The sequence below is a fragment of the Podarcis bocagei genome, assembly GCF_964188305.1.
Source record: "Podarcis bocagei genome assembly, chromosome: 2".
In the NCBI taxonomy this organism is placed as follows: domain Eukaryota; kingdom Metazoa; phylum Chordata; class Lepidosauria; order Squamata; family Lacertidae; genus Podarcis; species Podarcis bocagei.
Window position 1 is genome coordinate 801,124 of NC_138126.1, and position 16,650 is coordinate 817,773.

General features: G+C 53.8%; 2 protein-coding genes and 1 pseudogene across 3 annotated transcripts in view; 2 read left to right on the forward strand and 1 right to left on the reverse strand.

Annotated features, from left to right (window-relative positions):
* LOC308579714 overlaps positions 1 to 6,515 on the reverse strand; it is a 32,269-nt pseudogene extending 25,754 nt beyond the window's left edge. The window contains exons 1-5 of the transcript XR_014013344.1: positions 6,263 to 6,515; positions 3,952 to 4,221; positions 1,042 to 1,323; positions 809 to 919; positions 102 to 125 (exon numbers count right to left, since the gene is read on the reverse strand). The product of XR_014013344.1 is annotated as an uncharacterized misc_RNA (transcript). The remainder of the gene's footprint in view (positions 1 to 101; positions 126 to 808; positions 920 to 1,041; positions 1,324 to 3,951; positions 4,222 to 6,262) is intronic.
* LOC308581090 (mamu class II histocompatibility antigen, DR alpha chain-like) overlaps positions 1 to 16,650 on the forward strand; it is a 44,113-nt gene that overhangs the window by 13,464 nt on the left and 13,999 nt on the right. The gene's annotated exons all lie outside the window — the stretch shown is intronic.
* Positions 7,311 to 11,118, forward strand: LOC308581085 (mamu class II histocompatibility antigen, DR alpha chain-like). Its single transcript, XM_081183551.1, has 5 exons — positions 7,311 to 7,486; positions 8,678 to 8,935; positions 9,267 to 9,551; positions 9,875 to 10,016; positions 10,150 to 11,118. The coding sequence occupies exons 1-5, from the start codon at positions 7,369 to 7,371 to the stop codon at positions 10,151 to 10,153; spliced, it is 807 nt and encodes a 268-aa protein (XP_081039677.1). The 5' UTR covers positions 7,311 to 7,368; the 3' UTR covers positions 10,154 to 11,118.

Below are 16,650 nucleotides of genomic sequence, written 5' to 3' on the forward strand. Positions count from 1 at the left end.
CCTCTGTTCTACAAGGAAGCCATGGCGGGGGCACAGCAAGCAGCCAGGAGAAGGGGGTTGGGGGAGGAGGAGGAGGATGGAAGAGCAGAGAGGAAAGTTACCTGCAGGCTGAGGAACAGCTTGCCCTGGGAGAGAGAGAAAAGAACAGAAAGATTCAGTCAGCACCAGATGTCCCCTGAAATAGCTTCTCTGGGAACCCCCCCCCCCCCCCCGATCAAGATGACACACTCCAGGCACAGCTAGGACCTTTCCCCTTCTCATTCTGTCCTAAGGAGTATGAGGGGGTGAAAGAAGAGTCTTTGTAGGAAAGGAATATTTCCTTCCCAATACAGAAAGGACTCTGGAGAACATCTTGCCAACTAATCTCTTTCCCATTACCCAATGTCCCCACCCCACAAACCCTCCCATCTTCCTTCGGCTGCCTCCTTTGGGGCTCTGTATTGCCCACTTGTTGATTCTGGGATTAAAGGCCCTTCGCTCAGCAGGGAGAGAGAGCCTTTGACTTACTGCTGGGACCAGGAAGCTGCAAAACATCTGTGTCCTTACTCTGCTCAAAGGCTTCAGAGCCAGAGATGCTTTTGAATTTCTCCCTCATATGTTGGAGGTTTAGGTCTTCATCTAGAGATTTAAACCTCAGACCATCTCCATAAGAGCTGAGGCTCCATTTGAGACACCAAGAGGGACCTCCTAGGAGTGGAGAAGGAACAGAACCCTCTCCAGAGCCTCTGCCTAAGAAGAGGAGGGGAGCCTGGAGCCCAATCCAGCCCCACACCCAACCCTCCCTCTCCCCCTGGCACCCCACCCTCACCTTTCTTGTTCTTCAGGTAAAGGGCGAGTCCAGTGGCCCCAAAGACCAGCCCCAGGACAATCCCCACAATCCCCGTCCACATCTTGCTCCTGGCAGAGTCCAACTGTGGCTCTGAAGGAAGAAAGGAAAGACAACCCATTGAATGAGGAAAGGAAGGCCTGGGATCAGCCCCCTGAGGGGGAGCAACCCATCTAGCCCCCCAGGAATGCGTCAGGGCTGGGAAGGCGTCCTACCCCACTGCACTGTGACGGGGCCTTCGAAGCTGGCGTGCTCCACCTGGCAGGTGTAGACGTCTCCATGTTCTGGCTTTGTCTCCAGCATCACCTCAATATGGAAGGTCCAGTCCCCGTTCCGGATGAGGTCCGTGGTCCACACTTTGGGCTCCTCCTTCCCGTTCCTGAACCACTTGATCTCGATCCCCGCAGGGAAGAAGCGGTTCACGGTGCAAATCAGCAGAGTGTTGTGTGGTGAAGATTCAACGTTGTCTGTGGGGGTGATCTTCACCTGGGGCTGGACTGTGGGAGGGAGGCAAGGGAGATGTGGGAGGGAGGTCAGAGAGTTAGGCAGGGAGGGACCTGGAGGCCTCAAGGGAGGGAGGAGAGGCCAGAGTTAATGGGGGAGGGGGGCTAGTCAGGGTGACGCCTCTAGGGAGCGCAACTGAGGCTCCCAGCTTGTAGGGGGGGGCCTTTCTCTGAGTGCAGCCCCCCTGGCGGCTCCAGAGTCTAAAAGCATCTGCTGAGCACCAGAGTGATGCTAATCTGCAAGGGGAAGCAGGAAAACCTGGAAAACGACCCTCCTTCCCCTTTCCCCCTGACTCTTTTTGGAACTATGTGCAAAAGAGAAATCCTTTCTTTCTTCTTTTGCTTCCCTTAAAGTCTCAGAGATGAATTAGAAGTGGTGAAGAGATCAGAACATCCCCTCCTGCCCTTTTGGGATCAGAAGCGCTTTGGAGTATTGCTTGCTTGTGTGTTCATTTTGTGTGTTTTTGGATCTCTAGAAGACAACATACATGTTTACACCACGTGAACACGTAGAGAGGGCACTGCTGCCTACAATCAGCTACAAAAACTGAGTCCTCTTTATACTGGAAATAAAATACCTGCAATGAATGAAATGTGATGCTGACATACCAAGCACTTTGTATTTATCCCTTCCTGCAATTTGGGAGGAAAATGTAGCCAATCCGCTTTAAATTCTTTAATTGCAGTGGCTCAGCAGCCAGCATTTTTTAAAGGAAACTTGTGGAGTATTTATTCTTTTCTTTTATTCTTTAGAGCCTTAAACTGCCTTTACTACTCAGAAGTCCCATTGAATTCAATGGAGCTTACTCTGAGATAACTCTGTAAAGATTCTGCAGTCTTATACTGCAATCTTCAGCATTTTTACTCAGAGGTATACGACTGAGTTCAGTAGGACTTACTCTCTGTTATGTGCCTGATCATTATCCTAGTTTCCATTATTATTATTATTATTATTATTATTATTATTATTATTATTATTATTTACAGTCATAATATTTCTTAGAATTCCTCAAAAGATCTGCTCTCTGAAGAGATCTTCTTAAGGTTGAATGAAAGCCAGATACGCACACAGACAATTTTACTATTTGGAGAGACTATTTCTCTTTTCCAGCCCTTTTTATGCCCTTTATGAACAAGTGTCAATTTTTGTGCGTGTATGCAAATACACAAGGGGTGTATGTGACAAAACTGGGTCTTTGCCTGGGTGACAGGAAGCCTAGTTTGGGCTCCCCCGGGACAGTCAGGCCATCCTACGCTCCCACCCCCAACCTCCCACTCCCACCAGTGGGATCTCTGACCCCCCCATCTCCCCAAAGTCAGCCCAGTTTCCCCAGTGGTCAGGCTGGGCATTCCACAAACTGGGAACTGCTCCTCCCTGGGGGTCCTGGGATGCCCCTCCCCTTCCTAGGACACTTTCCATCCTTCTGTCTCATTTCCCAGTCCTGGGAATCTCAGGAATTTGTCCTTCCCTTTTCCCTAGCAAACAGGATGATCTTCAGAATTCACTGTACAGTATCCTTTTGATTTAGGGATGATCCCTGGAGAATGGGGGGGGGGAGTTGGAGGGGAGCCTGGTGGCTGAAAATAGTAATGAGTGGGTGGGAAGGAAATGGGACCATGTTTATTATTATTATTATTATTTAATCCTGAATGTATGTGATTTTGCAATTGTGGGGTTAATTTCTAAACCCCCCCCCCCCGATTTAAACACCCTGATTCCCTGGGAAACCTGGACATATGGCAGCCCAACCTGAATCCATGTCAGGTGTGCAAGAAACGACATGCTAATGTGTCACTATTGAGTGATGTCCAAATAACATCATATTGTAATTTAAAAATGTTCAGTGTTTCTGCTTGAAATGTGCTCTCTCTCCTCTCCGTGAAAGGCTGCCTATTCTCCCCTTGCAGCCCCCCACTCTCATGCAGTTCAGTGTTGGACTGTGCCCTGGGTTCAAATCCCCCCTGGGCCTTGAGTCTCCTGGGTGTCCCTGGGCAGCCCCCCCCCCTTAGCCTGGCCTCCCTCACAGGGTCGTTGTGGGGGTGGAGAGAGGAGAGGGAGAACCAGAGACAGCACAGGCAGGAAAGGAAGTTTAGGGAAGTTTTTAATGTTTGATGTTCTATTGTGCTTTTAATTCTGTTGGGAGCCGCCCAGAGTGACTGGGGAAACCCACCTAGATGGGTGGGGTATAGATAATACATTAATAATAATAATAATAATAATAATAATAATAATAATAATAATAATAGCAAATACTGCAATTTTGTGATACAAGCCTCCCTGAGACCTACAGGTATAGGGCGGGATACAAATTTAATTGATAATAAATAACTAAACGAAGACAGACACCCTCCACATTTCAGTACACGAAATGGGTTATGATGCTTCGAGGGACACAGAAACTCCTCCTGCCCCCCATCCCAGCATCTGCCTCTGGAGTGGGGCGTCAGGAAAGGCCCCTTTCTCTCTCTGAAAAGCGGGAGGGGAGCGGGCCGGGGGTGGCAGCAGCGACAGGCGCGTCGAGGGGGGAAAGTCCCGGGTCCACCCCACGCCCCCCCCCCCACTTTGGGTTCTTCCTTGGGCCCCGTTTCCCATGACGCCCCCCCCCCCGATTCCTGACTCACCGCGCTGCGCCTGGGAGAGGGGCTCGAAGATCCCATAGTTGTGCCGGCAGAAGGCATCCACCATGGACATCTCGCTCCGCAGGTAGTCCTTGTCCTGGTTCCATCCCTTGGCGTCGGGCTCCCCCAGTTCAGCCACAGCCACGAACTTCCCTCGGTCATTGTCGAAGTAGGCGAGCTCCTGCCGGTCGAAGAAGTAACTATGTAGGTAGCGGACCCGCTGCGTCCCGTTGGAGAAGTGGCACTCGGACCTCGACTGGTACAGGAAATGCTCTGGGGAGGGAGGGAGGGGGGAGAAAGAATTTGGGGGGTGGAGACTTCCGGTTGTCTTAAGGGAGCAGCTCCCACGGTCTGTCTCTCTCCCATTCTCTCGTGTCACGTGATCTCATGGCGGGGGGGGGGAGCCTGAGCAGAGAGACTCCCCCCCCCTTCACCTCCTCCCAAAGGAAAGGGAGAGAGCGATAGCAAAAGGCCGTTGGGGTGGGGTGTGTGGAGGAATCACCTCCAAGGCCCGGGACCCCATGGGCGTCGCCAGGATTTATGTGGGGGGGGGGGGACAGAACCGAGCTATCTGCTTTGTTTGGTTAATTTATTTAAGGGGGGCAGCTGCTCCCTGCCCCCCATGGCTACGCCCATGCTTATCTCCCCCCTTTTATTGCCCTCCGGCTGGAGGAGAAAATGTTGGGGGTGGGAGAGAGACCAGGAAAAGGGGGAGATGCCGAGGAGGGGGGGAGACGCTTCTCTGCTCTGAAGGGGGCTTCACTGACCCCTCCCACGAGACCCCCCTCTCGCTGCCGGAGACGCAGTTTCACTTTCGCTTTCCCTGCCACAGAGCAGGAAGCGACTCCTGTCCACGAAGGAGCCCATTTCAGCACCTAGAAGACACGGGGGGGGGGGGACTGGGAGAGGGGGCCTGCCGCGAGGGGGGAGTCAGGTTCCCCTTTGCCCCAGTTTTGCTGCCGGCGTCACGGGCGTAGGCAGGGAGGAGCAGCTGCCCCCCCCAATCAATAAACATCAATAAAAATACATAGCAAACTGAGGTGTCCCTCCCCCAACAAGTCCTGCACAGCCACCAAAAATCCAGGCTAGGCCCATACCTGTGTTAGGAGCAGAAGAAAGGTACATTTATTTATGCATTATGTGGAGTCCTTTATAGAGTTAATACTGTAATTGGTTATGAGATCTCTTGGAAATGATGGGAGGTAAATGGACTAATAATGATGAGGATGATTTTGAGAGGCAGGTGAAGAAGCGCTCAGGGCCAAATTCAGCTGCGCTCCCCCCCCCCGCCCCCCAAAAGTCCCCTAGGGCTGCCTGCCATCAGCTGTCCTGCAGGAAGCCTATTTAATGTGTGAATATTGTGGTTTTGTTAAAATTCAATTGAATGTTACTTGTAAGCTGCTGGGGTAGGATTTTAATCCTGAAAGGTGGGATATAATTAATTGCAAGAAATAAATGCACTCTCTTTCCCAATCCCAGAAGCCTGAGCTGCTCTTTTCCAGTGGGGGGAGTGTTTCCCCTTCCCTCCTGCACCTTTGCCCCCCCCCCCAGCGTCCTGGAAGAAGCCAAGATCCCCCGTGGGGGAAGCAAGGATTCTTCAACACCAACTTCCCTGAACTGAACCATGTTCTTCGGATGCTCGATTATCATCTTCCAAAGGAACTACTCTAGTCCTACCTTAAAAACGGAAAGCGAAATGCTGGTGGTCAACAAAAGTGGTTTAAAGACTCTCTCTCAAGGCACATCTAACAAAATGTAGTATAAACACCGACAACTGGCAAACACTGGCCTGCAAGCGCTCCAGTTGGAGAACAGCCTTGACCAAAGGCGCCATGGACTTTGAAGACACTCGAACTCAGAACACAAGAGAGAAACGTGCTAAGAGGAAGGCACGCTTGGCAATCCCTCACCAGGATCAACTCCTGCCAGGAAACCTCTGTCCCCCCTGTGGAAGGACGCGTGGATCCAGACTTGGCCTCCACAGTCACTTACGGACTGACTGCTAAGATCATGGAAGACCATCCAGGAGGGATCGTCAAAGGAGCCCCACCGATGGGGGTCCCGCTAAGCGGAGTCAGTGGCGTAGCGTGGGGGGTGCAGGGGGGGCCGGGCGCACCGGGCGCAACATTTGGGGGTTAGGGTTAGGGGGCGCAAATCCACGGGTTAGGGGGCGCAAATCCACGGGTTAGGGGGCGCAAATCCACGGGTTAGGGGGCGCAAATTACTTGCCTTACCCCGGGTGCTGACAACCCACGCTACGCCACTGAGCGGAGTTTCCTCTTCCTTCTCCCCCCAGTGCAGAATCTTGGCTCACCTGGAGGCGCCTCCACGCCCAGCCCCTCCGAAGCGGAGACCACCAGCATCCCCATCCCCAGCAGGAGCCCCCCAAAGGCCAAAGGCGCAGCGCCGGAGCCCCCCATCCTTCTCTCTCCTTCGCCCCCAAATGGGACTTTCTCCGCTCAGCCCCGGGGGAAACTCCTGCCCAAGCCCCGCCCACTCCACCGCCCCGCCCCGCGAGCGTCCAATCCGCCTCCGAGCCCAGGCAGCGTCATCGGTCGCCAGGCAGGGAACTCCTGGAAAGAGGATTCTCAAGGGCTCTCTCTGCTCCCGATAGACCTGCAAGTTCCTCTTCGCCTTCTCAGCTTCTGCTGATCTCGCCATTGTTGTTGCGTCGCGTGTGAATCAAGATCTTCCCCAGAAAACCTTTGGGGGGGGGGTGATATAAAGCTTAAGAGGAATCTGTCAGTTCCATCCAAAAGTTTACTCTGGCAGCAAAAGGGGAAATTTCAGACTCAAAACAGCGAGATGCGCTTTTCTTCTGCTGCGTTTTAACCCGCTAAACCTTCGTTCCTTCTTGTATCCGGAACGAGGAAGGAAGTTTCAAGGGGGGAATAAGTGTCTGCTGAGGGAGGGGGCTCCCCCTCTTGGCCCCCCAGCCTGCATCCCCAGGAGACCTGGCAGCCCCCCAATAAGGAGACCCCCCTTCCCCAAATAAAAGCCCCCTCCAGCCCCCAGCTCCCCTGTGCAAGAAACATCCCTGGCGCTGGTGTCTGAGGAGCCCCATGAAGAAACACACAGGGGGGAGACAGAGAGGAGCCCCCGCAGCCCCTTCCCTGGAGGAGACCCCTCCCCTCTTGGGGAGATCCAGGCCCCCACCCCACCCCAAATGCTGCTGTTTTCGCTCCGTCTCCGGCTGAGGCTCCTGCCTGGGGAAGGTTTACCTGGAGACAGGCTGGTCATCGCCAGGGCGCTTTCTCATTGGCCGAGCTGGCAGGGACTTTCCTGCTGCGCCAAAGCCGCCCCCTGGCCGCCCCCGCCCCACAGCCCCTTGGAGGGCGAGCATCCAGGAGGAAGGGGCAAGGGACACTTCTTGGGCTTGAGTCGCCCCTCGCCCGCCTCGGCCCAGGAAGAGCGGCAGAGATGGAGCCCAGAGGAGGAAGAGGAGGAGGAGGAGGAGGAGGAGGAGGAGGAAGAGCCCTTTGCTGCCTCTGGGCGACCCTCCTCCTCGCCCCGCCAAGGGGGGCCGGAGCCCTGAAAGGTCGGGGGGCGCAGAGGGAGGGGGAGATGCCTGGGGAGGGGTCCCAGGAGGGGGGCCAAGGGGAAAGGGGGAGAAGGATTGCGCCCCTGGGCGTTGCTTGTGGGCAAAGGAGGGGGGTCTCTTGGGCTAAGGGAGGAGAAGCCCCCCTCCCTCTGACAGGTGCAGAAGCTGCGCCCGGGAAGACGGAGGGATGGGGGGAGGAAGGGAATTGGACGCCCCCCCCCCCACGAAAGAGTGCTGGGAGGTGCGTGGAATGGGAGGATGACGGGCAAGGAGGATTTGGTCCCTCAAATAAGGTGGTCTAAAAAAAAATATGAGAGGGGAAAACGGGGTGAAAACAGCATTTCCCCCTACACACACCAACTTAGAAGATCGGAGTCTGTGCCCCTAGCCTTTCCTGTTACAAGGAGGGAAAGGGAAATAAAACAAGAATATTTATTCCTCTCTCTGGGCTCGGCTGCAACAGAGAGCTGCCTGGTCCGGAAGCCCCCCGTGGTCGCCCCTAAAAGAATTCAGCCCCCCACCCCACCCCATAGCCCCCGAAGACAGAGTGGTCTCTCTCCTGGCACAAAAGGGGCCAGAACCTGCTCTCTTCGGCTGCCCCCCATGTCGCCACTTGCCTGGCAGGGAACCCAGCCGGACGCAAAGGGACTTCACTCCCCAGAAGACGCGGTTTAGTTTGAGTGAGTGAGTGAGTGAGTGAACTCCAGAAGGAAGTCGCTTCAGGGAAGGAAAGAGGCGCGTGGCCAATGGCTCCGTCTGTGTGTCCAGGAGATTCATCTCTTTTAGAAATAAGCCCAAAGCTTTAATTCGTGGCATGAAGCAACTCAAGGGGTGACTGTGGGTGATCCACGGTTGAAAGAGGAAATGCATTTATTACTAGTTTCACTTTGGGGCAAGGAGCAAAGTGGAGATCTAGGCACATGGAGACATGGATTGTTCTCTTGAATGATTATTCCAACTTTCTACCAGTCACCCACATTCAAGTGCACCCAGGACCACCTTTTGGGGCTTGGAAATGAGGGGATTTTAAAACTGACATATTTGTGTGTGTTTGGGAGCAGATGAACCCCCCCCCCGTCTTCTTAGAGAGCCTTCCTGGTGGTGGCCCCATTCCTAGCAACAGGGCAGGTTCTCCCTCCTCCTGCTGCGGGGTCCTAAAGCCTCCCTCTCTCTCTCCCTCCCCTGCAGTGGAGGACACCCTAGTGGAGCTGGACTTCTTCCAGGAGAGCTTCCCTTCGGAGAAGAAGTCCGGGGAGTTCCTGCTGGAGTTTGACCACGAGGAGATCCTGCACGTGGACTGGGAGAAGAAGCAGAACGTCTGGAGGCTGCCGGACTTCCAGCGCTTCACCAGCTTCGAGGTGCAGGGCGCCCTGGCCAACATCGCCGTCATGAAGAACAACATGGAGGTGCTCATGAAGCGAAGCAACCGCACCCGTGCCCTGAACGGTAGGACACGCGAGGGGGGCAGGGGAGAGAGCTGGGGGGCAGGCAGGGGGTGGTCTCTTGGCTTCTGACCCGGAAGACCCTTCAGGACCCCTTTCTGCCTCCCCAGAGGGAACTCTGCTCCAGGGAGCCATTCCTTGGCTGACGGAGACAGGCTAAAGGGAAGGGAAGCCTGGTGGGAGGGGCAGCACTGCACTCTGTACAAGCTCAGAGGCATTCCTGAACCTGAACACCCGGTGCAAAAATACCCACAGCAGCTAATTGCTATGCTTTCCATTTCTAGACTGCTTCAAATGGGTTTTAATCCCATTTCTTTCTCCATCTCCTTCCTCAGTTGCTCCTACGGCCACTGTGTACCCAGAAAATGCCGTGGATCTGGGGGACCCCAACGTCCTCATCTGCTTTGTGGACAGGTTCTCCCCCCCAGTGCTGAACGTCACCTGGCTGAAGAACAACGAGGTGGTCTCCGAGGGCGTGGAGGAGACAGACTTCTACCCCAGCGTGGACAACACTTTCCGCAAGTTCTCCTACCTCCCCTTCATCCCTGAGCAGGGAGACATCTACGTCTGCCAGGTGGAGCACTGGGGCATCCCAGGGGGAAAGATGGAGAAGATCTGGGGTAAGCACCGGGCAGGATTGGGGCTTTTCTCCGGGGCTTGAACTCAGAAACCCAGATTCATGGCGTATAAGAAACACGTTCTGATGATCAGAGTAATTTATGCAAGTGAAGTACACTTGCAATTTTGCATAATTTATTCTGCTCCTTCTACCCATAGGAGACAATAAGTTGCTCAACTGCCTTTTGGGGGTTCCTTGAGTTAGTTCCTATCATGTATATGGGGTGGGGGTGGTGTGTCAGGACTCCTGGGTTCTTTCTTCTGCTGAACACACACAGAGAAACAGAGTCCCCCCTTAGCCCTGTCCTCTCTCTCTCCATCCCAGTTTCCAAGGCGCCCTCTCCCATCCCGGAGACGATGGAGAACGTGCTGTGTGCCCTGGGCTTGGCCTTTGGCATCCTGGGCATCATCGCTGGCACCATCCTTTTCTTCAAGGCCATGAGGATGAACGATCGCAGGGGCTTCATGTGAGTCGAACCCGGTTCCCTTCATGGGGGCCAAAATACACAGCAAAGGGGTGTGGGGTGGGCCTCGTCCTGCCCAGAAGATGCTCAGCCTCCATACTCCCAGCTCACCAGCTCCCTTCTCCTTCCTTTTCAGATAATGGGGGATTCCTTTCCTGACAGCCTCTTCCTTGAACCCTCTCAGCTCAGCTCCTTTGCCAAGAGTCTCTTCTGCTATGAATCAGCTGGAAGGAGTTGCTTCCTCCGTGTGCAGCTTGTCCTTAGAAGCTTTTCGGATAATATGTTTGACTTTTAAGAACAATTATGATAGCCAAAGATGCTTAGCCAGACTTACATTACTTTTCTCCCTTTTCTGTTTCCCTCTTAACAAAGAAATTTCTCTCAGACTGTTTAAGTAAATAAGAAAAGTATATGGTTTACCCACATTATAAGTCTTGCCATGGTGCAACATTTACAGCTCCCTCTATGCAGGTTCTGAAACTCCCTGGTGCCTTTGCTTCTGGCTGTCTAGTAATCGTGCATTTTATAGAATCATAGAATTGTAGAGTTGGAAGGGACCCTAAGGGTCATCTAGTCCAGCCCCCTGCATTGCAGGAATCTCAGCTAAATCATCTCTGACAGAGGGGCTTGTGGTTTGGCTGCAGATCCTCCCCCAAACTCCATGGTTGAGTCTGGATAGTTTTTGTGGGGTTTTCCTGCTTTGCCTCACCTTTTATCTGCGTGGCTCAAGGAGACCCCCTGCCAACAGAGTGTCAGGCATACTAATTCATATCTCCACCCCACTTACCCAAAACCATTCACCTCCCTCTCCAGTTTTTGGAGAGAGCCTTCCTCAGTTCCGTGCATTGCACTGCAGGAATACAACCCTCAGGTGTTTCCTTAATCCCAAGGAGGATTCATCCAGCTTGTTGGGGAAGTTTAGCTGCTAAGAGACCCCAAACACCTTTCTTGTCCACATAAAGCAGGGTTGTATCTGTCAGTGTAGAGGAAAAGATCCCTTCTTCTTCTGCAAAACTTTCCCAATGGCTTCTGTGCAGCCCAACTGCTGTTTTTCATACATGCTCCATATTTCCAAATGCTATGAATAAATCTTACAGTTTGTTGATTTGTTTCTAGTGCTGTTTTCTCTGCTTATAAGCTCTGGATATATTTATTATTTCAAAATGAAAAGGTGAACCATTGAGGAAATGGGTAGCATTGCAACCAGAGTGGCTACACTGACTCCTCCTGTCTCTAGGCCCAGATTCTGGGGGGGTGATAAGAGATCAGGAGAGCCAGCGCTGGTGCCTCCCTGCCTCTGCCCTGGTCTGCCTGTCTGTCCCCTGCTGGGAACAGGATGCTGGGGCAGGGAACCCTAATCTGCCTGATGACGCAACAGGACTCTTCTGGTCTTCAGGGCCTGCTGTGGGTTGTGTGATGCCCCAAACCATTATCCCACAGGACCCATGAATTCCCCCTCTGGGGGAACAGAGGAGAGGAACAGAACAGCCCAACCCCCTGTCCTGAAATGCCTCACCAGATCAAAGCACCTGCTCTTCCTGAGACTGGAGTGTGTGATGTGGGGGAAGAGGGGGGAAATGTGCAGAGCCCCCCTCCAAATTCAGGGTGGATGAATGAAGGTCTTCTTCCAGGGGCAACAACACACTAGAGAGGGGTGTGTTTCAGGACATGCAAGGTCAGGATGTGACCCAGTCAGCCTGGCCAGACCTCCATCATGAGTTGACTGTGTTGCCTGGAACATGCCTTAAAACCCTCAGAGAAGGATTCACTCTTTGCTGGTTTATCTGGTGTTTTCCTTCCTCCCCGTATCTTGCCCCTGTTTTTGCTGCCTTATAAAAATAAATTAATGCAAGGAGTTGTTCTTTCTCTCTCCCTTGCAAGAGTCTCCAGAAGGTAAATGACACCACCGAGTGGGGTTTGGGAGAGGCGTCCTTCCTGGTGCCAAGCTTTGAACAGGAACATCCCAGAGGCCAACAGACAAGGCCCAGCTTGCTGTGCAATCTCATACTTTCTTCTGGATCTCAGTTGGTGGGACCCAAATTGTGGGGGAGTCAATTAATGCAGAGAGACAGAAGGCAGAGTTTGGCAGAGGGGCAGGGCAGGAGTGCCGCCAGGGCAAGACTTGGGGGCAGAAGGCCAGAGCCCCAGTCGGCAGAAGGAGCAGGAGGCCCCTCAAGGCTGCAGGGCTGACTCTCCACATCTGGAAGCAGCAAGTGCTGCACTCTAAGAGGTTTGGCAAGAGCAACGCGTTTCCTGCCCAGCAACTGATGACCAGGCAGTGTCGGAACCTGTGATTGGCTCCCATCAAGCCTCCCCTCCAGGAAAGTCCCCAGAAGGACAACACTATACACCCCTCCACGCCCCCCACGCCCCCCCCAGCAGCAATAGCAACTCTGCTTTACCCCTCCCCCAACCCTGTTTTGTGCTTCAAGGCAGAAGTGGAGATTGTGACATTTGGGTTCCCTCGAAACAGGAACTTTTTAAACAAGACATCACTTAGAGCAGCGCTGGCTTTAAGACCCACTTCAAAGAATTACCCGGAGGGGGGGGGAGTTAAGAGGCTGTCCTCTCCCCACTGTCAATAATCATCCCATGTAAAATGTGAAATTCAACACTCTTTTTCTGGGCTTAAATGCAAAACTGCAACTGGCAGACTCTTCATGTTCCAACAACAATGTTTGCAAGCTGTGAGCTTGTGGCAGCCTCTGCATTTTGCATTTTGCTTCAAAGAGGAAGGAGGCAATTTCCCCCCAGCACTCAGCCCCCCCCCCCCCATAGTGGGAATTCTCTGCATCTTGTTTTTCTGAAGGAAAAAAATGCTTCAAAAAAGGACCAGTCAAATAGGTTGTAAGAATGGGCACAGCGGGGGGGGGGGAGGGTTGGACAGCTGCCCCTAATCAATAAAAATCAATTTAAATACAAAGCAAATTGAAGTTCTGCCTCCTAACAAAAGGCCTGCCCCCCCCAAAAAAAACCCCACAATCATGGCTACGCCCACGGTGGCAGGTTATCTGTACATGAGCTTCCCATCCCCTAACTGGATTTGCACATTGGCCCAGTTCCTGGTGGTGGCACAAAAGAGCAGCAACACCTGAGGGCAAAAGCTCAGTTTAAGAGTGGAGGAGTAGTAGATAGGTAGCCGTGTTGGTCTGCCATAGTCAAAATAAAAAAAATTTCTTCCAGTAGCACCTTAAAGACCAACTAAGTTAGTTCTTGGTATGAGCTTTCGTGTGCATGCACACTTCTTCAGATACCAGGAGTCACTTCCACAGAGAAGGACCTTGGCTGGAGAGAGAGAGAGAGAGAGAGAAAGAGAGAGAGAGAGAGAGGAGGAAACTCTGGGTCAAAATCTCTTCGGAATACAAGAGGCTCAGGGATGGGCTGCCAGGGGACAAACTGGGTGTGAGAAATGTGGGTTTTGTGGACCCCCAGAGGCACTGAGGCTGTAAACTTCAGATCTATATTCCACAACTGCTCCCATGGGAGAAAGGACTGCTCCTCTGTAGCTGCAGCTTCATGTTTTTGCTGCCCTCTCCCCAATGTGAAGCAGAATAACCTCCCTGCAAGCAGGAAACGGGGGCAACGGCTCGGCCTGCAGCCTTCCTCCCTGCTGTGCTAGATTTCTCCTTGCAGGCAGTGCCAGTGTAATTTGGGTGTCCATGCAGCTCCTGCCTGAGGCTGGGAAGGAGGCCTCTTGGAGGAAGAAACAGACCAAGAGGAGGGGGGCAAGGGGGTCCCTGGACAGGAGGGGCAGGATCCAGGCAGCCTGCTCCCTGGAGACAGAAGCAGGACTTCTGGGCCCATAGCACATCTCTCCCTCCCCCACCTCTCCCTCCTTCTGCCCCCTTGTTTCTGGCAGCAGAGGAGACGCTGCAGAAAGGTGCTGGGGGGAGTTTCGCTTCCCCCCACATGGGGGCCTGGAGCTCAGCTCAGCATTCAGGGAAATGAAAGAGGGAAGCTGGCCACGATCCAGGAGACGGAGGTCAACTGGAGCGCAGCAAAACCTCCTCACAGAGAAGTAGCTTCCAGCCCCCCCCAGCACAGCCCCCCCTACAGCCCAGCAGCAATGGCTTAAGAGGAATTGATATTTTAGGGAAGGACCCCCTTGGGAATGGCTGAGCTGAATGGAGTGGGGCTGGGCAAGCCCCATAGCATCCTCTGCTAGAGGAATAGGGGCTCCTTGGCTCAAGGTGGGGGGAGATTTCCTTGGAGAGGAGCCCCCCCCCTCTTGCCTCAGGAGAGCAAAGTGGGTCCTCTCTTCCTAAGGCAGGAGGGAGGAGGAAGAGGGGAGAAGGGGCAGAGACCCCTCCAAGTCCTCAAGGCTATGGGGAGAGGGTGGGACTGTGTTTCAGGTCAGCCAAGGCCAGGATGTGGCCCAGTCAGGCTGGCCAGACCTCCTTCGTGAGTCGGCTGTGGGGCAGAGACAGGTCTCTTCAACCTTTCCAGACACAAGACCCCCTTTCAACCCAACTTGCATTTCTCCATCTTTATATCTGGGAGGTGTCAGGGTTCCTGTTTCAGCCCACATGGGATCAGGCTGCGACCCACCAGTGGAAGACCAGGGGCACAGAACATGTCCCCCCAGGGAAGGAGACACTGCTTTCGGGGGTCTGGATCTGCTCTTTCCCCTCCTCTCCCCATTCTGTCCCTTGCAGAAATGCCTCCTTCCGAAAATGAATGCCAGTCGAAAGAGTCGTCCAGCTCTTCCTCCCCCTGGCAAGAGGCTCCAGGAGGGACATGGCCCCCCAGAGAGGGGTTTGGGAGAGGCGTCCCTTCTGGGGCCAGGGCTTGTGCAGGGACATCACAGGGACGGACAGACAAGGCCCAGCCTGCGGTGCAATATTATACCTTGCAGTCGTCACGGTTTCTCTAGAAGGGGGAATGGGATCTTTTTTGCAGATCCTCTTTCAGCAAAAGAGCAAACATTCTCCTGGACCTCAAGGCAGAAGCAAAGGAGAACCTTCAGCAAAGTATCATGTGGGGAGGGGGGCCAGGGGAGCTGCCAGGGCAAGGCTGTGGGGCAGGAGGCCAGGGCCCCCCCTCAGCAGAAAGAGCACAGGTCCTGTGAATGTGAAAGGGCCCATTTGCCTTGAAATGGGACCGTTTGAAGAAGGAGAGTCTGCCAAGGGCAGTAAGTGTCAAAAGTCTAAAGTTATCCCAGGGGCTTCTAAGTGGGGTTTGGTGGTTTCCTTGGGATGAGCAGAGCAGAGTCAGAGAGGAGAACAAGAAGTGTTGGGTTTGGCAACAGCTGGATCTTCCCTGCCCAGCAACTGATGATCAGGCAGCCTCAGAGCCTGTGATTGGCTCTGGTTGAAGTTCAATGGCAGGAAAGTCCCCAGCCACTTAGCCCACCCAGAAGACAACAGCAAGGTCAACCCTCGCAGCCCCCTCCTTCAGAAATGCATCAATCACCAGCTCTTCCTAGGGGTAGAGTGATGGGGGGCGGAGAGAGAGCATGCGCAGAGAGACCCCTCCAAATCCAGTGCAGATGGATGGAGGTCTTCTGCCAGGGGATACAACGCACAGGGGAGGACAGGGGTGTGCCGTATTTTAGGTCCGTCAAGGCCAGGATGTGGCCCAGTCAGACTCGCCAGACGTCCATCATGAGCTGGACATGCCCTGCAAGCAGCAGGGGAGGATTTGCTGCTTTCTGGTGATATAAGTATTTTACAATAATAATAATAATTTATTATTTATACCCCGCCCATCTGGCTGGGTCTCCCCAGCCACTCTGGGCGGCTTCCAACAAAGTATTAAAATACAGTGGTCTGTCACGGTTTCTTTAGAAGGGGAAATGGGATCTTTTTTGCAGATCCTCTTTCAGCAAAAGAGCAAACATTCTCCTGGATCTGAAGGCAGAAGCAAAGGAGAACCTTCAGCCAAGTATCGTGTGGGGAGGGGGGCCAGGGGAGCTGCCAGGGGAAGGCTGTGGGGCTCCTGTTTCAGCCCACGTGGGATCAGGCTGCGACCCACCAGTGGAAGACCAGGGGCACAGAACATGTCCCCCCAGGGAAGGAGACACTGCTTTCGGGGGTCTTGATCTGCTGTTTCCCCCCCCTCTCCCCATTCTGTCCCTTGCAGAAATGCCTCCTTCCAGAAATGAATGCCAGTCGAAAGAGTCGTCCAGCTCTTCCTCCCCCTGGCAAGAGGCTCCAGGAGGGACATGACCCCCCAGAGAGGGGTTTGGGAGAGGCGTCCCTTCTGGGGCCAAGGCTTGTGCAGGGACATCACAGGGACGGACAGACAAGGCCCAGCCTGCGGTGCAATATTATACCTTGCAGTCGTCACGGTTTCTTTAGAAGGGGGAATGGGATCTTTTTTGCAGATCCTCTTTCAGCAAAAGAGCAAACATTCTCCTGGATCTCAAGGCAGAAGCAAAGGAGAACCTTCAGCCAAGTATCGTGTGGGGAGGGGGGCCAGGGGAGCTGCCAGGGCAAGGCTGTGGGGCAGGAGGCCAGGGCCCCCCTCAGCAGAAAGAGCCGCAGGTCCTGGGAATGTGAAAGGGCCCATTTGCCTTGAAATGGGACCGTTTGAAGAAGGAGAGTCTGCCAAATTTCATCCCTGGTATCTGGGACGAGGCCTCCTCCTGGGAGGACCAAGTAGGGGGCTCTGAAGCCTTTTCCCTCCTCATGGAGTT